The 22,809-nt window shown below is 37.5% G+C and overlaps 1 protein-coding gene across 14 annotated transcripts in view; it reads left to right on the top strand.

Moving 5' to 3' along the window:
- DST (dystonin) overlaps nt 1-22,809 on the top strand; it is a 512,816-nt gene that overhangs the window by 54,220 nt on the left and 435,787 nt on the right. For all 14 annotated transcript variants that reach the window (XM_077162141.1, XM_077162131.1, XM_077162146.1 and 11 more), the window contains exon 3: nt 22,609-22,809. In XM_077162141.1, coding sequence (XP_077018256.1) covers nt 22,609-22,809 — 201 coding nt within the window. The remainder of the gene's footprint in view (nt 1-22,608) is intronic.

Raw genomic sequence — 22,809 nt, 5'->3', positions numbered from 1 at the left:
AGGGTTTTCAGGAATATTGTTGGTTGGAACTTGGCATACTGTGGCAATTTGCAATGTCTGGTGAAGCTTGCATAAGAGTAAACTCCAGAATGATTTCTTGACTCAATTTGAAACCTCTAGCCATTGAAACTTTATTTTGTTTCATTTTTCTTCCCCCTTCTTTTGGTCAAGAAGGCTTTGTCAGTCCCATGATGCCAGGACCTGGTTCATCCCTGGGGGTCATGTCCCATGTAGTGGGGAATATAGTGATTTTATTTGCAGAGTTTGGCTTAGAGAGGCCACATCTGAGCAACAAAAGAGGTTCTTTGGGGGTGACTCTTAGGCATAATTATAAGTAGACTTTGCTTCACCATTATAAAAATAAGTTTTATAAGAGCCCAGCCTCATGATTTAGGGCTTGGCTTATTAAATTGGGAGTCCCTAATACTTGAGAGAATATCAGGAGTTCCCCTGGTGTGGAGTTTAATAGTTCCACATTTTCTCTCCAGTCCCTCAAGGGACTTTGCAAAAACTTTTTTATTTTCTGCCCAAAATACTCTGGAATGTATTAGAGCATTACATTAACCTATACAGAATAACAAGGTCTCATTCTCTATTCTATGTTCTGTGTAATTAGATTGTTTAAATAAACTGAACAGACAGGTTAAATTAGATAGTGTGCCAGAGAAAATTTAAATTTTGGAACAAATAAACCTCTCTTCCTTTGGTCTCACACAGAAGTTGAAGTTTTATTTTAAGATATAGGCAATATCATCTTTTACCCTGTATTCTGAATTACCTTAGTCCTAACCAGATCAGCTTCATTCATATATTTAATTCAAGTCTGATCTCTTTTTCAGCTTCTTTAACAGTTGCTGTAAGGAGTATTGCTGACTTTCAGAGCTGCAGAACTTTAACGCTGAGTCTCAGGTGTCACACAGATACCCAAAGTTCCAGGGAACTACCAGGTTATGCACAAAGAGCACAGCATCTCAGAATTTAGAAAAAATAGTGAAAACTGAGCAATAAATGTGATTGCTATAAGAGCTGACAAGGTAGGCCCTAATTTTCACACAGTATTGTGAAAAATTACTCATTTCTGAACCTTTACAATAAGCCTTATTGAACATTCTGTACTTCTTAATCATCGATTGCTCAGTCTCTGCCCATATTTGTTTATATTAGTGAGACTGTACAGTATTTGGCCTTTTGTTTCTGGCTTATTTTGCTCAACATAATGTCCTCAAGGTTCATTCACCTTGTTGCATGCCTCATGACTTCATTCCTTTCACAGTTGCACAGCATTCCATCGTATATCTACACCACAGATCACCCTTCAGTTGCTAGACCAGGAGTTGATTTTTAACAAATAATTTCAAAACACATTGAAATTTTTCATTGGATGTTCTTTTAACAGATTTTAACAGATTAGAGAACTGTATTTCCAGATTTTAAAATCTGCAAAATTAGAGTTTTTCTAGATATTTAACATACGTTTTTTGGTGACTAAAATAATTTATTAGAAATCAAAATAATTTATTAGAAATATATTCAACCATCCATTTTCAAAATGCTCTCTCTGTTCTTCAAATTTAAAAGAGCAGTATTTTGTCATTCATTGTTCAAACATCACCTTTATTTGTTAGTTTTTTTGTTTGAAGTTATCTCCTACTGATAGTCTCTTGTTATTACTAAAAATTTGCAGTTTTGGAACTCTTTCTGTAAAATGAAACTGCATTATTTTTCATTTGAATTTGGTAACTCTTTTAATAACCTTTTATAGATAACCAATGCAACTCTGAATGACAAAAAATTTGTGCAGTCACTCTGTGTAGTAGAAATTTTGAATTTCCCTCAAAATTCATTCTTCCCTTATATTTTTTTAGTAACAGAAATGCCCTGGTTTTAGCTAGGCACACAGCTACCCAGCTAGCACCTAGATTTCTCAGCCTCTTTTGCTGTTAGGTGTGATTCTGTGACTAGGTTCTGGCCAAGAGATGTAAATGGAAATGATGCATGCATATTCTAGGTCAAGTCCTTAAAAAGGGAGCTGTTTGACACCACAGTTCCTTTCTCTCTTTCTGTATTTGGAAAGGAATTGTGGTGGTAGTGAGCCAGCTTCAATCACATGGACAAGAAATATGTGAGGAGAAGGTAAAGTGGTGACAGAGTAGGAACCTGGGTTGACCTCATGGATCAGGGCCACCTACCAACTGTGCACTGGCCATGAAAAATATGTCTATCTTGCTTGAGTCAGTGTATGTTTTGGTCTCTTTATTTCAGTTGCTTCCTCTGTCCCTTATTATACTTTTCATGTCTTCACAATGCTTTTTAAAATTTTCGTATTTTTGTTTTTAAAAATTTTTATATAATTCTTATAAAACTAACCACATTGATTAAAGTAGAACAGAGTAGAGTATTCAGATATATATCCAAATATAAGTAGGCATTTCATAAATGATAAAAACGGTGTTTTAAATCACCAGGGATGAGTTGATAGGTTCTTCATAGTTCTTTTAGTTTTTTATCCTCTTCTTTTATTTTGATATTTTCTTTAATAAATAGTTAACACATTAAAAAATCATAAATGAATAAAATAATAGAATAGATAGTTCAATACATGATGCTACCCACTTGGGGGGCAACAAAATTAGTTCTGTACTTCACTCTATATTTAAAAATTGTTTCAGATGGATTAAAAATGTACATCTAAAGAATTATAAATGGAGTAGAAGTTACAGGAGGATATTTTATAGTCTTACAGTAGGGAAGAACTTTCTAGTAAAAAACAAAATTTAGGAGTCATAAAGAAAAAGATTGACAGTTTTGAATAAAAGACACTTCTGTACAGCAAAACTAAAAGATTACAATCTGGGAAAAATATTTGTTGTTTATATAGAAAGAATTGTACTCATATCATATAAAAACTTCTTCAAAATCGTTAAGACAAATACAAATAACTTGTAGAAAAATAAGTAGAGGATGTGAGCAGACAATTCAAAACAGAAAACAAAAAAATATCTTTTAAAAATAGGCGAAGCTCTCCAACCTTACTAGAAATAAATGCAAATTAAAACTTTCTTTTTTTTGCTCGTCAGATTGACAGTAGATAAAATAATTGACACTATCTTGTGTTAGATGGGAATGGATAACAGGCACTCGACACAAAGTTGCTAGAAATGTAATTTGGTATAACATTTTAGAGACAAATTTGGTAGTATCTTCAATGTGATTTTTTTTTTTTTTATGGCCAGGCAATTCCTTTTCTAAGTAAAGATGGTTTGGTCAAATGTATGTATCCTGTTTACTGCACTACTTATAATAGAAAAAAATTGAAATCCCATCCATATGCTAGAATATTATGTAGCTTTTAAAAAGAATGTGAGTCTGAAATGCCTCTATATTATTGTTGAAATGAAATGGAAAGAGCAAAGTACAAAACAAAATGAATAGAAAATGCTGCATGAGCGTAGGAAGAATGTTAAGAAGATATACACAAACTTAACAATGATTATTTGGAGGTAAAAAAACAGGCTAAACACATATTTACAGGTTCAAAATAACATATTGTGATTATAGGTGGATTTAGTTTCTAATTTGTGCTTTTCTAAAATTTTCAGAAAAATAGATCTTTAAATAAGAAAATAAAACAAAACGTATTGAAAAACAACTTTGAACCTAGATGAGTGGGAACAATGAAGGACATAAATACATTTTAGACAAGTATATTAGTTTGTAAGTTGTTGGAATGCAATATACCAGAAATGGAACAGCTTTTTACAAAGGGAATTTATTAAGTTGCATGTTTACAGTTCTAAACCTATGAAAAAAATGTCCAAACTGAGGCATACCTTGAATACCTTAATTCAAGGAAGGTCAGTAGGTCTGGAACACCTCTGTCAGCTGGGAAGTCACGTGGCTGGCATCTGCTGGTCCCTTGCTCCTGGACCCCTTTGCTTTCAGCCTCTGTTACTGTGAAGGTTCTTCACTTTGCTTCTCTGGGGCTGGCTTTCATCTCTTGGCTTCCCTTGGCTCTCCAGATTTTGGCTTGCTTAGCATATCAAGGCAGTGTATGCATCTCCAAACAAACGTGTCTCTGTTCTCCAAGTGTTGGCATCTGTGTCTGCTCTGCTCTGAAGTTTCTATTGGCTCTGTCATTTCTGAGGTTTCTCCAAAATGTTTCCCCTTTTATAGACTCTAATAAACGAATCAATACCCACCTGAAGTGGGTGGAGTCATATCTCCATCAAATCAAAGATCAGACCCACAATTGGGCGCGTCACATAGCCATGGAGATAATCTAATCAAAAGTTTCCAATTTACAGTATTGAATCAGGATTAAAAGAAACAGCTGCCCCTGCAAGATTGAATCAGGATTAAAATGTGGCTTTTTTGGGGTACATACTGTATCCAAATTGGCACAACAAATCAAACTATAATAATGTTGTTAAAAAGCTGCATTGAAATAAGCACTACTCTTTTAGTTACTTAATGGTTCCAGAATGCAATATTCCAGAAATGGAATGGCTTTTGTAAAGGGGATTTATTACTCTTACAAATTTACAGTTCTAAGGCATCCAGAGAAAGGTACCTTGACTCAAGAAAGGCTCCTTGGTCTAGAACACCTCTGTCAGTTGGGAAGGTACATGGCCAGTATCTGCTGGTCCTTTGGCTCTGGCTTCAAACAGCTTCACTGAAAACATTTTCTTTCTGCATCTCCAAACGTCTCTGTCTGTCTCAGGTCTGAGTTTTTTCCAAAATGCTTCCCTCGTAAAGGACCCCTAGCAAATGAATTAAGGCCTTCCTTGAATGGGTGGAGACAAGTCTCCATGGAAACCACCTAATCAGATGGTCCCTTCCATAGATGGGTGGGTCATATCTACATGGAAACAACTCCATCTAAAAGATCCCACCAAAAAAATAGGCCTGCCCTCACAAGATTGGATTGGGATGAAAAACATGGCTCTCTAGGGTACATAACAGTTTCAAACCAGTGCAACTACTTAAATCAATCTACTGGGCAAAATCAATAGGAGTCACATTATCTAGCTTTTAGTTCATAACTCTTGCCCAAATGTCTGTAAGAGAAGCAAGAGAAGGTAATTAAAATTTATTCAATGCTTTTAGCTACCATTCTAAATTTAATGATCTCATCTCAGGAAAAGGAGTCAGTTCAAAGTGACTTCTAATGCAGAGAACTTTTTGCTGATATCCATGTGACATTCAGTTCTGAACTGAACAGTAAAAGATTCTGTGACTACCCCCAAAATGAATTAGCTACAGACATTCCTCTCAAGCCCACCCTTGTCCTGTTATCTTTCTTGCTCCTTTCTCTCTCTCCCTTTACTTTGTATAAATTACCAGAAGATTTTAGATTGTGAAAACAGTTACTTTTTTCTTCTTGCTGATCCATGTGCTTTCAGAGGTAGCATATTTTGAGAGGAAATGTGCCACCAGAAAAGTATTTAAGACTTGAATGTAGACCAAATACACATTTGTTCGTCTCCTTGGGGTCAAAGGTTCAGCTTCCAGAGTGGGCAGGAATGGTCAGTCCTTCCTGCCTTTTACATCTTCACTGAGGGGCTGTTGATATTTCTGAGATGCTTCTGATAGACCAGTGTGTGCTGGGACCTTCTGCCCCATGGTTTCTTTTGGTTTGCTTCAGGGGCAGTGTGCTTGGGCTTGATGGTGAGTCGTGTCAAGCATCCACCCTCTCCCTCCTTGGGTGAATGACTAGGCTGCTTTCTTGATTTGGTACTATATGTTCACCTTTAGGGCTTGAAATCTTGCTCTGAACATCAGCCCCAAAGCCTAATGGCTTTTGTTAACTTCATACATTGCAGGGTGACACTCAAAATAACAACCCGTAGGGAATAGGCACTGAGCAGTGAGAACAACTGCCAACTGAAGGCCTGATGGTGCTTTTTAGTTGCTGGATCCTGGGAGAGGTTTAGGAGTCCTGGCTGGGGTCGGGGTGGGGCAACAGGGATTTTAGGGACTATACCCCTTATGACAGCCTAGGTCCTGCTCTGCATGAAGTAATCACCTGTACCTGAATGCTCCTTCCTGCCATCCTTTGGGTACCTGAGGCCTGGAACCTCTCAAGGCTGTGCTGACTTACAACTGACTCTTGCTTGTACATACTCCATGACCCTAGCAGCCCTGGTTTGATTCTTGCCCATGTCATCTACTTGCCACCTAAACTAGTGAGGCCCCATCTGCCTTGTGGCTCTCTGCTGTTCAGAGGATGATAGAATCTGCCTCTAATCAGGCATTTCTGATAGGAATAGTACCTTATTAGGATTTAATTGGGCCTGAAGACCAAGCTGTTATTTGAGAAGAGTTTGTTAGGGGTGATATTGATGATTCTATAGTTGTAAGGATAGTTTAGCCCCCTATTTTTCCTTCAGCCATTCAGTTTGCTTCTCCATTTAGGTTTTTATTTCATCCTCTTGGTCTTAACCCACTGTCATCTTCTGTGTTTGGAGTTGTTTCTACTGCACTGTCTGATAAACTGACTTTGGTCTCTTTATTATTCTGTTTTTCTAGCGGACATTATAGGGCACTTAAGCGTACTATTGAAAAAGACTCAGTGACCGCTTATTAGGACTTTCTTGTGTTGTTGCGCATTGGCACAAGTCTTTTTATACTTTCTTATTTTCATCTTGTTGTGTATGTTCTTTCCTTCCCATCTCCACTCTTCCTCCCCCAACCCCACCCCTTCACCCCCATCTCTTGCCCCCTCCCCTTTGTTTTCTCTGACATACTCAGTGGCTACAAAACCTCCTTACCTCCATGGCCTTTCCTCCCTGTGTTCTTTTGGTGGCCCTTTTTTTTTCTCATACCCCTCTATGTTGTATTCTCTCTTACTACTGGTCTTCATTGCCTTTTGTATAGTGTGACTTAAGACATACCTTGGAAAAATTGTGGGTTTGGTCCCAGACCATTGCAGTTAAGCAAATATTGCAGTAAAGCAAATCACACAAATTTTTTGTTTACTCAGTGCATGTAAAAGTTGTGTTTACACTAGACTGTAGTGTAAGTGTGCAATAGCATTATGTCTAAAAAAACAATGTACATACTTTAATTTAAAAATACTTTATTGCCAAAAGATGCTGGCCATCATCTGAGCCTTCAGTGAGTCGTAATCTTTTTGCTGGTGGATGATCTTGCCTGATGTGAATAACTGACTGTTGACTGATCAGGGTGGTGGTTGCTGAAGGTTGGAGGTGTGACAATTTAAAAAAATAGACAATAATGAAATATGCCTCATCAATGGACTCTTTGTTGCATTTGAACACTTAGAGGCCATTGTAGGATTGGCCTAATTTCAATATTATTATGGCTTAGGGAATAGGGAACCTGAGGAGAGAGAAGGAAATGGCTGGTCAGTGGTGCAGTCATAACACATACAACATTTATTGATTAAAGTTCACTGTCTTATATGGGCACAGTTCATGCCATCCCTAAACAATTAATAATAGTACCATCAAAGAGCACTGATCACAGATCACTGTGATACATAAAGTAAAAATGAAAAAGTTTGAAATATCTCAAGAAGCACCAAAATGCAACACAGAGATACAGAGTGAGCACGTGGTGTTGGAAAAATGGCACTAATAGATTTGTTCAATGCAGGGTTGCCACAGACCTTCACTTTGTAGAAAACACAGTCATTGTGAAGTGCAATAAAACGAGGTATGCCTATACTTACCACTTCAAAAATCTTGCTGTCTGAGTGCTGTTTGGCTTTGGAGCAGTTGTCATTGGGAAGTTGTATACGTTGCATAAGACACATTTCCTTATTTTATATTTTTTAGGCTCTTATCTTGAAAAGGGCATTGCCTTTGACATATACACATTTTAAACTGTGCATTTCGTTATTTGTAGACATGGTGCTGGTGATATTGTCTGTGAGTGGATATCTCAGAGAAAGACTGCATGAGAACAGATTGTGCTCACATTTAAAGAATCATCTACGAGACCCCTCTGTCTGTAATTATGAAGGCTGGCTTAGGGTTTCCTGGTTGCATTGCTATTTATAGAGTCTCTCATTGCGCATGGCTGTCTGCTCTGGGCTGCAGGCGTCCTTGCTGAGAGAAGCTGAGCTCTTGCTGCCGGGAGAGCAGATTGCACTGACTGCTACCCCTGTTTCTCAGGCAGCCTTTCTTTATTTGCCCTCCTTAACTTTGAATAGAGCTTTGCCTTATCTCTAATAACTCTGTCTACTCCCCACTTCACTTTCATTTGGCTGCTGCACCTGTACCCTGTTGCTCTCTATTTTTGTTGTTGTTGCTGTTGTTAAACGTTTTATTTTGAAATACTTTCACATTTACAGGACAATTATAAAATGATACAAACCCCATACAGAGAATTCCAACTTATCCCTATTCCCCCAGATACTGAGATTCAGCAGGTTTAACATCTTGCCAAATTTGCCATATCATTCTGTCTGTCCATCAGTCTACCTTTCCATCTGTCTGTCTGTCAATCCATTTTCCGAATACTTGAGTATAGGCTGTATCCATCATGCTCCTTGATACTTACATGTATTCCTAAGAACAAGGATATTCACTTATGTAACTAAGTTCAAGAAATTTAACATTGATCTAAAGCTTATAATTTATATTCCAATTTTTTTTCATATTTCCCACCAATGTCCTTTTGGGCTTTTTCTCCTCCATTATTAGATCCTGTCCAAGATCATGTGCTGCGTTTGTTATTGTCTCTTTAGTTGTTCATTCTTTTTATTTTAAACTATGGGAATCTATACATAACATAAACTTTCTCTTCTCAACCACTCCCAAGCATACCAATCAATAGGATTACTCATATTTACACTATTTTGTTACCCTCACTACCTTCCATTACTAAAACTTTCCCATCTCTCCAAACAGAAACCCTGTATCCATTCATTATGCATTAACTCCCCATTCTCCCTGTTTCCCCACCTGAGGCAAACTATACTTAAATTTCTGTCTCTCTGATCTTGCATATTCTCTGATGTTTTACATATGGCTTAAATTTCACATCCTAAATGTGTAACACTTTCATTTGTTAGATTGAAATTTAATGTCAATGGTAGACAAAAACTATATTCTTATACCCCTTTGTCTGCCCACTTTTCTGTAGTTCTTGTCACAAATTGCATGATTATACATTATGGGTCCAAAACCATGGATTAATCACTTCATTTTATAGATTTGTCACTTAGGTCCTGTAGGAAGTAAAAAGTAGAGTTACAAACCCCAAGTACAATAGTATTGACATTTATATTTAGCCATGTCATTACCTTTACCAGAGATCTTTATATTTTCATGTGGCTTCGATCAATTGTTTACTGTCCTTTCCCTTCAATCTACAAAACTTTCCTTAGCATGTCTTGTAGGGATGATTTAGTGGTGATGAATTCCCTTAACTTTTATTTATCTGGAAATGTCTGATGGATTTACAGCACTTTATTGTGGAGTCTTTCTTGCTTTTCATTGTTGAATTTGGCTCATTGTTTAGGGAAACCAGACTTCATGTGTGGTGCAAGTCAGTTTCCCAGGGATACAGACTTTGAGATGGAAATTGTGTATATGAGATATATTGGGAACCGCTCCTGGGAACAATTCTGGAAAAAATTTAGAGAAGAAGACTGTGTGGAGGGAGAAGTTGAATTTTGATGCGTTTGTGACAGAGGCCTCAGATGATCTTACCAAAGGTTCTGGAGCTGGAAGGCCCTTTAAAGTTGTCCCTGATTGTGGTAATCATGACTCTCTCCTGCATTGACCAACAGAGGAGGGTCTGTGACCCTGAGGCAGCAAAAGCTCTTAGGATGAGGGCAAGTCCTGGCAGCTTTCAGCTACCACCACTCTCATCAGTTGGGAGAATGAGAGTACCTGGCTCAAGAAGTGGGGTGGTGCCCTACAGCAGCCATAAAATGTTCTTGTAATTTTGTATATAGTGGATGTAATTTCTACTCATTTTTAACTTGATTTTAATACTAATGTAATGTTTTCTATACTCTGAGAGTCTCTTAAAAGCCAGGAATATTTATTTTCCTTTTATGGTTTATATAGATAAAAACCATGGTGTCGGGCAGGCCACGGTGGCTCAGTGGCAGAGTTCTCGCCTCCTATGCCGGAGACCCGGGTTTGATTCCCGGCTCCTGCCCATGCCAAAACAACAACAACAAAAATCCATGGTGTTGATGATTTCAGTCTAAGAAAAAAAATGGAGTGTAGGTCAGTTTCAACAGAATAAGCCCTGCTGGACATTCACTGTCTGTGAAATTCACTGTCAGTTTTGTGGCTGGCTTTATCTCTCAAAAATAATGCATACAGCATGTAGAGGAAAGGGTTAAAACCAGTAGTACCAAAAGCAGTGGATTTGATAAATTTGTGCAAACTTTTTCTTGGTAGTTTCAGTCTGAATATAGAAAAGTCATCAGGAAGAGGCAACATTTTTATTAGAAAAATAATGCAAGTACGTCCTTTGGTAGTGTCATAAACATGTGTGATGAAACAACATAATAGATGCTGTTTGATCTTTCTGTGACACTCCAAACACATTAGAATAGACATGGCTCCCAGAGGGAAATTAGTCTGACCTTATAGTTCACCAGCCTGATGAACTTTTGACTTGGAGTACAAAAATCACAGACCAAAACCCCAAGACTAAATTACTTTTTAATCCTTACCAGAAACCTAGTGCTTAAAGCAATATAGGATAGTATTGAGCAGGGATTGGCAAAATTTTACTGTAAAGGGCCACAATAAATATTTCTACTTTTGCAGGCTGTTTTGGACTCTTGCAACTACTTAAGTTTGCTGTTATAGCACAAAAGTAGTCAGGGGTGATATGTAAATGTTGGGTGTGGCTATGTTTCCATAAAAACGTTACAAAAGCAGGTGGATCTTATTTGGCTCAAGCCCATCATTTGCTGATTCTGAGTTCCAGTTTTCCATCAGATAATAACTAAATCTCTCTAAGTTTGTTTCCAAGCAAACTTCTGAGTGTTGGTTTCCTTATCTGTAAAAAAGTATTGAAATAGTATTTACCTCCTAGGACTATTACATGAAATAGACTGCCGTAATGCATGTGCAGGGTTTGGAACATAGGCAGTGCTTGATAAATAGAAATTATTATTATGATGCTGTAAAGGATAAGAAAGAATTGGATGGAGTTAACAGCTGAGCAGTGTATGAAAATTGTTAAATGGGGCTCAAATTACATTTGACTGTGTAATAAGATGTTTATATGGAACTAGTCTTTTTGTCTTAGGCCTTAAGAAGTGTGGCAGTAAGGATAACATTTCCAGAGGGAGGAACTAGATCCCCTGTTGGATGACTTGCGAAGAAGGGTGGCTCTAAAACAGTTTTTTTTTTTTTTACCGCCAACTCTGTGGCAGAGTCTGTTGTTACTAATATTTGTGCTCTCTTCTTCTGGGCATATAGCTAACTGAATTTTTTTTTAACTTCTCTTGCCATCAGGTCATGGTTGTGTGACTGTGTACTAGTTACTAAAAAATAAGGAAAAGTGATATGTGCCATTTATAAGCCTGGTCTATTGTATTCACATACGGTTTACATATAGACTGTGTGTGTCTGTCCCCATGCAGTCCTGATTGGCTCTTTTTCTGCACGCTAGCAGAGTAGAGAGAGCACTGAGGATCTAAGAAGCCACAGATGAAAGGTGCCTGGTGCTAGTGACAGTGGGGAGCAGAGGACTTCTCCCACTAGCTGACCCACATGTGACTGCTGTGACTGAGAAGTAAACTTTTATTGTGTTAAGCTGCTGGGATTTTGGTATTGCTTGTTACTGCATTAGTTTACATGGACAGTTATATTTACCCCTCCCTAATTTTAGACTTCATGGACAAATGCAAAGGATTCACTATGAGAGGTCAGAACAGTGCTGTGCAATAGCACTTTCCATGATAATGAAAGTGTTTTATCTGCATCATCCAATACAGTTACCACTAGTCACATGTGGCTATTAAATATTTAGAATGTGGCTAGTATACCTGAGAAATGGAATTTTAAATTTAATTAATTAAAATTTAAATGTTAATAGACATATGTGACCCTGTTGGACAGCTTAGGGTTAGAGACTGGAACATTTCTTAACAGTGCCCTAAGCCCTATACCAAACTCTGTTAAGCCTAGTATCTTAGTTTGCCAAGCTGCTGTGACACATATCACATAATGGGTTGGCTTAAACAAAAATAATTTTTTGGTTTAAGGTTTTGGAGGCTAGAAGTCCTGAATCAAGGCATTGGCAAGGTCATGCTTTCTCACTGAAATCTGTAGCATTCTGTTGCTGGCTTGCCACAATCCTTGCAGTTCTTTGGCTTGCATCCCTGCCTCCCATCACTTGGCACTCTGTCTCTTCTGTATCTGCTCTGCTGATTTCCACTTCTGGCTCCTTGCTCCTTCCTGTGGCCTCTTTATAGGACTCCCAGGAATATAGAATAAGACCCACCTTGCTTTAGTTGGGGATTATTGGGTGTTTAGTTAGTTATTATTAACTAATAATAACACCTTCAAAAGTTCTATTTCCAAGTAAATTCAAATCCATAGGAATGTGGATTAAGATTAAAAACATGTCTTTTGTTGGGGTATATAATTTAACCTATGATACCTAGTAAGAGTGACTTTAAGAGACCACTGTGTGCCACGGTTGGGGCCAGATTCAAGCATGACAATTCCAAAAGACCAGAGAATATGGCTGGCTGACTGCACAATTGATGGAGCAAAGAGAGGCGACGACTGCATTGGGAACAGCCTGCTCTCCTAAAATTTGTTGGGGACAAAGGACACATGAGCATTTCTTATGGATAACTTGGGAGAAAGAGCCTGGAGTCATTTAAAACCCTGTGAAAGAGGAAGTCAAGAGAAATAATGTGACCTCATTGGAATGGCACTCTTTTTGTGACTAGAAGTGGCTAGAGGCTAGAGGACTTTTTAGTTATCTGAGAACCATCAGAAAATTATAGGGTCTATCCAAAATTTTATGTAGGGTTGGGAGAAAATTGTCCCCTCACAGTGGTTTGAAAGGGTAGCTGGGAGAAAGAATATAGTTGTTTTCTGAGTGTGTCCCATGATTCCTGCTAGCGTCAGTGTAATGCTTATAATTAGAAAGAACTTTAAGTTCCTGAAGGGGGAAGATGCTATATCTCATGTAGTTTCAACGCTGTGGTCTCCTTTTCTTTTTCTCATTCCCACCCATGGAGCCCGTGTTTGCATCATAGGCTTATTTGGGTGCAGAATCAGAGACCTACTGTATTTTAAGGCACGCTATAAGGATACATGTGTAATTTAATGGGACTCGAATAAGAAGAAGATCTATAATAGAGCCTGGTTTCACAGAGATAGAGTAGGAAGTGGATTGTGGATTCAGGCCCTCACTTCTTATCTAATGAGATACCATTGATATGACTTAGTTTTATTCCACGGGCTGCTGCTTTTCTTTTTGCTCTTCTCATTTATAATTTCTGTGCCCTAATACCCTTAGCCTACACAAGGTCTACCCAGTTTCCATCAGTCCTTCTATATCCTTGTTAGCTAGTTTTGTCTTCAGATCAGCAGCTTTGGAAACCCCTGGCAGCTCATTAGAAATGCAGAATCTGAGGCCCCACCCGAGTGCATTAAAATCTGCGCTTTTATAAGATCTCTAGGCAGTTCAAAATCACATTACATTTTTATTTCAGTTCATTTTTTAAAAATTAGAGAATATGTAGGTTTACAGAAAAATCATGCACAAAATACAGAGTTCCCACATACCTGCCCCTATTATTAACATCTTGCATTAGTATGATACCCTTGCTACAAGTGACGAGAGAGTATCATTATAATTGTACTATTAATTATAGTTCAAAGTTACATTAGTGTTCTAACATTAGTGTTCACTGTCTTGTATGATCCTATGATTGTTTTTTTAGAAATTTTTATTCAATAACATATATACCACCTGAAGTTTTCCCCCTTTCACCACATTCAGATATATAGTTCAGTGGTATTAATTACATTCCAGTGTTGTACTTCTTTCACCATCATCCATTACCAAAAACTTTTCCATCTCCCTGAACAGAAATCCTGTAACATTAAGTTGTGAGAAACAGTGATGCACAGAATGATTTTTATTTTTAGTTTCAACTTCAGTGCTAAGTGGCCCTCAAGAGAGGGAATCTAATAGACTCAGCTCAAGTGTCCAAACCGAGCAACCATTGCTGGAGAGGTGGGGCACCATGGTACAAAATATTTCTCCTGAACAGCGGGGGCTGTGGATGGGACATGATGTCCAAGAAAGGAATGATTCACACCACAAATACAGTTTAAAAGATTTCCATTTACAAAACTGCATTTAAGTTGTAATTCATTGCCAGCTGAAGAAAAAAATCAAACCTCTATGAGTGCTAGTCAAAGCTCTGGCCGACAGGAACTAATAACCATTTGAAATAATATCAGTGAGTATAAAAGAAATATTATATAACTTACCTTTATAATCTTGTCTAAAATAAATGTACAGTTTCTTAGGCTTTTCAAAGATTAAAAGTAGACTTTTTCTGGGAACCAGAAATTTATACCAAACTATGATTAATTAGTAGAAAATAAGTCTTTAAAAATGTAGTATTTTGCCCCATTCTCCCTTATTTGTCAGGTAAAACAGTCTATCTGAAAATGCATATACTATTTTCTTTATTCAGCTGACAGAGAGGCTTCCATAGCTAACCTTTTAATGTAGGGTTGTTAAAGCTGCAAAAAGTTCAATTGCTGTATCTTGAGGCTCCCCTGCACACAGCTCAGTAGGGTACAGTGTAATTATGACCCAAGTTACTCACTAACCATACAATAAGGGGCAGGACCCGGTATTAGGAAGAGCAGGGATTCTCACAGTGGCAGCATCTGATGTAGCATCAGTCTATCACCTGAGAACTCATTGAAAGTATAAAATCTCAGGCTACATTCCAGTCCTATTGAATCACAAACTCAGTGGGAAGGACCCAGCAATCTGTGTTTTAATAAGCCCGCCAGTTAATTCTGATGCTCACTAAAATTTGAGAACCACTGTATTAGGATAATGTAAACTGCTGTCTTCAATATATAATGGATCAATAGCTCAAGCAAAATAGAAAGTATTTGTTGCTCATTTAAAAGTACCAGTGGGTAAATAAGTTAGTCAGGAGGTTTCCTCCATGCAGACATTTGGGAGGAGCTGCAGTCTTCAGTGTGTGGATTTCAAGGGTTCTCTGCAAGTCATCGCAGCCTAAAGTGGAAAAGACAAGGCAAAGTGGTTGTGGACGCTTATGTCCACATTCCGCATCATTTTGCATAACCGCAAGAGAGGCTGAGAAATGTAGGCTAGCTTGTGCCCAGGAAAAAGAGGCAAATATAAACATGGGTTTGGGTGAGCAGTTGCAGTCTCTGCCACAAACCACTCACAGAAATTTCTTAGATTTTCTGTATCTTAGACCAGGGGTTCTTCAGAACCTATTTTACATCATAAACCCCTTTGGCAGTTGGTGGAGCCCATAAATCTCTTCTCAGAACGTTTTTAAGTGCATAAAATAAAATACATAGAATTATAGAGAAAACCAATATATTTATCAATTATTTAAAAAATATTTTTTAAAATCAGCTTTATTGAGATATTATATACAGTGACAGTCACCCTTTTAAATGTACAGTTTTGACAAACTAATATACTTGTGCAACTACTGAATATTTTCATCATCCTAGAAAGTTCCCTTGCGCTCTGTTATAGTCACTCCTAACCCTCCCCCCAGCCTCTGCCAGCCACTTAAAAGCATTTTTAACGGAGCAGCTTCTATATTACTGCATTAAAATTTAGTGGCAGATCTACTAACTGCTGTGATTTCGAAGCAATGATGAAAATGAAAAGTATTTCAAGATATCTGTAACCACCATAAAAGCAATGATGAAAATGAAAAGTATTTCAAGATATCTGTAGCCACCATACTTTAATATTAAAGTATCTGTATTTCTTTTGGTTGCAAAAGTCACTGTACTGCTAATACCTGTTTTATGGTCTACATTCATAATTGATGGACGTGCTAAATTTCAATTAGAGGTTAGTGAAAATAGACATAATCTTTCCCCATTCAGTTTCAATGACTTCCCTCCTGCTCCCACCCTCCTCAAATTTTATCTATTGGATCAAGACGTTCTGCTATACACCCTAGCCTGTTTAGTAGGGGAATTGTAGATCTTTTTATAGTGTATTATGTGCTTTATAAACATTACCTTATTGGGCTTCATACTATTTGTAATTGGTAAACTTTTATTTTATTTTCTATACATCTTAGTTTTTCAGATGCCACAATAACACAAAAATAATTCATTTTAAATATTTAATGCTTCATTGTGCTGTTTTTCAGCTGTTCATATGATCATCAGTGAATCCATGGTAGTAAGACCTAATGCAAGAATTCTTACTTGGAGATGTTAATTTTTTCTTCATTTATCAAAGTTATTTATAGACCTTTTCTTGTTTTAACCAATCAGAATATTTTCCTGAGCACTTCCTTGGTGCCCAACCCTGTGAATGTATGTAGAAGATTACTCCCTTACAAACTTTCTGCATTAGAGCAGAGTTGTTTGGAGTTAGGTAGACGTGGGTTCTATTCTGGACCTTTCTAAATACAAATTTTTGCCTCTAGGTAAGATTACTTAACCTTAGTTTGCTGAGTACTGAATTAAGCAATAGGTACTTAATGTGAATTAGGTATTAGCACGTAAATGGTTCTCAGTAAATTATTGCTATTAATATCACCTTTTTAATGCTAGTCTGTATAGCTGCTTAGTTTGCTAGGACTGCTACAATAAATCCCACCAACTGGTTGGCTTAAACAACAGGAATTTATTGTCTTGCACTTTGGGAGGCTGGAAGTTTAAAATCCAGGTAATGCTAGGCCATGCCTTCTCCCAAGTCTGCAGTACTCTGGTGGAGGCTTGCTGGCAGCCCTCCACCACGTGGCAATCATTTTATCTTCTCTTTGGCATCTGTGACATCTAAATTTCCTTTGTTTGTGAAGACTTTAGTCGTCTTGGATTAAGGCCCACCCTGATTCAGTTTAGCCTCATCTTAAAAGGCTCTTCAAAGATCCCATTTACGAATGAGTTCACATTTGCAGGACCAGGGTTAGGACTTGAACATGTCTTTGTAGGGACACAATCCAGTGCATAACAGCCAAATCTCCCCCTTATGCCCAAGCATTCAGTTCCCAAAGAGTATGTTACTACTGATAGCGTAACGAAAAGAAAGTAGGCATAGGAATTTTTTGTTTGCAGACAACAGATTCTGACTCTCTCTGACTTAAACCAAAAGAGAATTTGTTACAATTATATGGCAGAACTCACAATTAGTGAAAACACTGAGTGTCTGGTTAGAACTGACAGAAACAGGCAGTTTTATAAGGACTTTAGTACAGCCATTAGAATTAGAGAATTCCTACTGATTTTTTAAGTCTCTACATCCCTCCATTTAATATTCTCTCTCCAGGGACAGAGATTCCGATTGGTTAAGCTTTGGCCTTGCCTCCACCTCTGAACTCTACCATGTTATTAAGGGCAAGATCTGGAGTGGTCTGTGGAGCACCCTGATTTAATTATGTATCAAGACTGCACACTTGAAAAGTTATTACCCAAAAGGTGCTGATAAGATCGATGGGCAGCCAAAAATGGAAATCCACTACCAAGAGACATGTGTTTGTTACCTCCTGGTTAAAGGGTATCAGGCAAGATCAAGTGAATTTGCAAGAAATGGGCTTTATATGCTTACCATTGAATCCTGTAAACACCTGTAAGAGCTTAGAGCACCACCTACTGTTTTAAAATAATATTTCCTTCTTTTAAAAGTTGTGGCCTTTTTTTTTTTTATAGCATATGTCGAACAAGCAAGCGTGATACATGAAGGACCTATAATTCTATGCAGTGATTTAGGGATAATAAAAAAGGTGACTATCTAGTGATTACCCTATGTTATTTAAAGTGTCTAGATAATCAGAGCTCTGAGCTGTTGATGCATGAATTACTACTGAAACATCCAGGAAGCAAGTGAATTGTAATAATAATAATAATGATAATTTATTGACTACTGATTGTATGCATTGTACTTTTTAAAGTATCTAATGTTGATTAGCTCATTTAAACACCACTATAACTCTGTAAGAAAGGGATTATGTGCTTTTGACAGATGAAGAAATTGAGGCACAGAAAAGTAATATGGCCAAGATCACATATCTAGTAAGTGACAGAGCTGGTGTTCAAACCCAGACAGTTTAACTCACTGGAGAGAGTGGATACCTGGGACTCCCCCTGCACAAAGAACCCTGTCCTAACGATTGTCAGCAGTGCCTCAGCGTAGTGTCTGTAAGAAAGAAGAAAAAGGCATACCTGCAATACGATTCCTTTTTACATATGATTATACACTTTTGTCATTAGGTATAAATTTTATTCCCACAAGTACTGTACATTATAATCATAGCTAACACTTATATACCACTATGTGCCAGGCACTCATTCTAAGTACTTGACATATGTTACTTCATTGACTCTTCTCAACCTTGTGGAATAGGCACTATTTTCAAACCCCATTTTACAGATGAGAAAATGGTCAAATAAGTATCCAAGATCATACGACTAAGAGCAACAGAGGCAGGATTTAAACCCGCTTGCAGAGTCTGTGTTCCTAACCACTGTATCATGGTGCTTATAAAAGTTATTTTAAAAATAGTACAAATGGTATTTGGATATAACAAGCTATGGAGGCATACACGGTGGTACTTAGATCTGATGAAAAATGTGAAGGTGGAATGAAATGACTGTAGTGTGAGAAAGACTGATTTAAGTTATTTGAAATTTTTACCATCTCAAACAATGGTGTATTGAATGTCTTTGTCCCTACCTCCTCAGACACACTTGGTAAAATTTTTCTAAAGCAGATCCAGGGATGTGGGTCTGCTCGCTCATAAATGGCTGTATTAACATGTTTTATTTATTTATTTTATCACTTTAAGGGAGTTTTACGTAGTTTTTTCCTAAGTGTTTTCTAGAATTTGTAGGCCATTGAGAACTATTTGTAGTAATACATATTACTACAAATTAAGCAAAATTTGATTGCTTATTATTCACACAGAATGAGAGTCTACATTCGTATCAAAGAAATTTACTTGGCTCGTCTCACAATTACAGTAGCTTATATTAGCAAATAATTGTTTAATATGACTGGAGAAAAAATATGGGGGCTGTGAAGGTTAATGCCACCTAGTGGTTATGTGAAACACCAACTTTTAAAGGTTCCCAGTCTTTAAAATGGAGAAAATTTATCAGAGGAGCTTATTAAAAAGGAGATTCTTGGCTCCATCTGCAGAGTCTAATTTAGGAGGAAGGAGAGTGGGCCTGTAGGGTTTCCAGGAGCCTGCATATTTAAAAAGCATCCCACAGGTGGTGTGATGGTGGCTCAGTGGTGGAATTCTTGCCTCCCATGCTGGAGATTTGGGTTAGATTCCCAGTGCCTGCCCTTGCAGACAAACAAACAAACAACAATAACAACACACACACACAAACATCCCGTGTAGCTATTGATTCTGAGGTGTTTGGTCTAAACTCTGCCTCTAGAGTGCAGTTTAGCTATTGGACTACACCCACTTCTCTTTAATCCTCCTGGATTATGTGGAGCTGTGGGGGATCTTCTAGGACTATTTTGGATTGAATAGGATCCAGCTGAGTTTGCAGTCAGGGATGCATGGAAACAGGCTAATGTGTTTGGAGAAAAGAAAGAGGCCAGTCACCTCACTTTTGCCAAATACATTTGTGTTTCATCCTTATTGATTTGTGTTGACCTCAGTGTTACTTTTTAAAAAAAAATATTTTGAAATAATTTCAAACTTACAAGACAGTTGGAAAAATAATACATATCTCATGTAGAGAACTTCAGCATACCCCCCACATACCCAGATCCACCAGTTTTAACATTTTGTAACCTTTGTCATATCATTATATCTTTCTGTCATTTATCGATTTTCTGAACATTTGAGACTACATTGCACACATCCTACTATTTGAACACACAATACTTCCATATACATTCCCTGCAAACAAGGGTATTCACTAATGTAATCACCTTAAGTTCAATTATCAAGTTCCAGAAATTTATTGTTGATAAAAAGCTTACGTTATATATTTCATTTTTTTCTTATGTCCTAATGATATCCTTTTGAGTCTTTTCTCCTCCATTCTTAGATCCCATCCAATATCGTGTATTGCATTGAATTGTCATTGTCTCTCTATTTTCTCTTTCTTTTTAATTGTGGCAACACTTATATAACATAAATCCCATGCATACTTAATGTTATTTTGATTTTGTAGGTCGCTCCCTACTTTTGCTTTTCCTTCTCCTCTTCATGTTTTTTCAGTCTCTGTATGGGGTCCATCCTCCAGGTTCCCTCTATGGGAATCCCCATCCCCTGTAGTTGTTAATCTTTCAGAATCCTACCGAATCATGCCTAGCCATTTTCTCTTATTTTATCTCTTCCTTTAATTCTTACTTGCATTCTTTTTGCCTTTACTACAACCTGTAAGTTATAGTATCTTAAAATTTAAGATTCAGAAGACCAGAAGCCTCAAAGAAGCCCTCGTTGGAGCATTTGACATCCCTTCTCCCTCTAATTATCTGCCAAACTTTTGCATTTAGGTTGTACCCTCATCCTGGCACATCATCAAATAATGTTTCTCGTTGCTGTATAAATGTTCCATCCATCATCATTTTACTTACTCATTCATTCCTTATGTTGTTTCCCTTTCTGGCAATACAAATTCTACTCATTCTTCAAGTGCCACCCACTCAACTAAGCCATGTATAAACTATTGTAGGCTTCATTCATTGATTCTGTCTCTGAGATCTGCTAACCCTGACAGTCTTGAACTGTCCCCATTAATTGCACATTCCCTTGTGTTCATGAACTCTGTATTTGACTTCTTTTTGCTCTCTGGTAAACTGTAAGCTATATGAAGACAGGGACTATTTTTTTTTAATTATTTTTATTGAGAATATCCACACATATACAGTCCAGCCATATAGTGGCTTACATCATCACATAGCTGTGTATTCTTCACCGTTATCAATTTTAGAACATTTGCATCACTCCAGAAAAAGGAATAAAAAGAAAAAAAAACCCTCATACATCCCATACCCCTTACTCTTCCCTTTCATTGACCACTAGTATTTTAATCTACCCAATTTTTATCCTTTATCACCCCCTATTACTTATTTATTTATCCTTATTTATTTTTCACCCGTCTGTCCATATCCTGGATAAATGGAGCATCAGAAACAGGATTTTCACAATCACACAGTCACATTGTAAAAGCTATATAGTTATACAATCTTCTTCAAGAATGAAGGCAACTACAACAAAGTTCAGCAGTTTCAGTACTTCCCTCTAGCCACTCCAATACACCATAAACTAAAAAGGGATATCAATATAATGTGTAAGAATAACCTCCAGTATAACATCCTGACTCTGAAATCTCTTAGCCACTGAAACTTTATTTTGTCTTATTTCTCTGTTCCCCCTTTCGGTCAAGAAGTTTTTCTCAGTCCCATGATGCCAGGTCCTGGTTCGTACCCAGGAGTCAGGTCCCACATTGCCAGGGAGATTTATACCCCTGGAAGTCATGCCCCATTTAGTGGGGAGGGTAGTGAGTTCATCTGCCAAGTTGGTTTAGTGAGAGAGAGGCCACATCGGAGTAACAAAAGAGGTTCAGAAAGAGACTATTTTATACCATTCTTTCTAAAATCTTTTGCACATACGCAAATGCATAATATAGCTTAGCTGAGCTTGTCTTCATTGTTTAGTGAGTTGTCATTAAACTTAACTTATCCTAAGAAGGAAAATTGACATTTTATTGAGTACCTGCAATTTGCCAGGTATTGCATTTGGAAAATTTACACGTATTACCTTATTTAAAATTTAAAAAGGATGTGAGTAGGGTGTTAATACATTTTGCAGATTAGAACAGTTGGATTCAGAAATATTTAGTAAATTGTGCAGCTACAATTAGCAGGTCAGATATTGGATCCGGGCCCATCATTTGACTTGGAAGCCCATACTCTTCACTCTCCCACGCTGCTTCCATTTCAATTTTGAATCTTCTCTTAATAATGTTTTATAATAATGCTTTGCATTCTTGTTTTCCATCCTCCATATGGAGTCTGCTCTCAGAATGTAGAGTAATACTTTACCCTGGAATGATATTCAGCTCTACTCTCTACACTGTACTTCATGCCTAAGTGGAAATACCCTTTTTCAAACACAACCTGCTTTATACATAACCAAAGCAATATGCCTGCCAGGTTTTTTTTTTTTTTTTTCAGACCTGGCTTTACTAGATTAAAAATATTTCTTAATGTGGATGAACTCTGGGCCCTAAAACATGGAGAACACTTTATAGAACATTTGTGGACACATCTTAGTTGCATGATATGTCTCCTTCTGCATGCTCACTTTGAGAAATGTAAATGACCTCATTGAGCATGGTGAACTCTTTGTATAACTAGCCCTAGAGAATTTCCAAACTAAATTCAAATGTGGATTTGTTTGGTTGTGTTTTTTTGCCACAGGGATTCCGAGCAAGCCCTCGACATATTAGAAGACGAGCTGCAGCAGCTGCGGCCGCCCGTCTAGAAGAAGCAAAGCCTGTGGTGGAAGTTCACCACCAGAGTGAACAAGAAACTTCATTGAGGAAACGAAGAATCAAGAAAAATAGCCGAGTCCAGGCAGAATTTTATCAGTCTGTGCAAGGTGCTTCAACCAGAAGGCCT

This window comes from Tamandua tetradactyla, chromosome 5 (assembly GCF_023851605.1).
Source record: "Tamandua tetradactyla isolate mTamTet1 chromosome 5, mTamTet1.pri, whole genome shotgun sequence".
Classification (NCBI taxonomy): Eukaryota; Metazoa; Chordata; class Mammalia; order Pilosa; family Myrmecophagidae; genus Tamandua; species Tamandua tetradactyla.
This window is presented reverse-complemented; position numbering and strand designations above follow the sequence as displayed.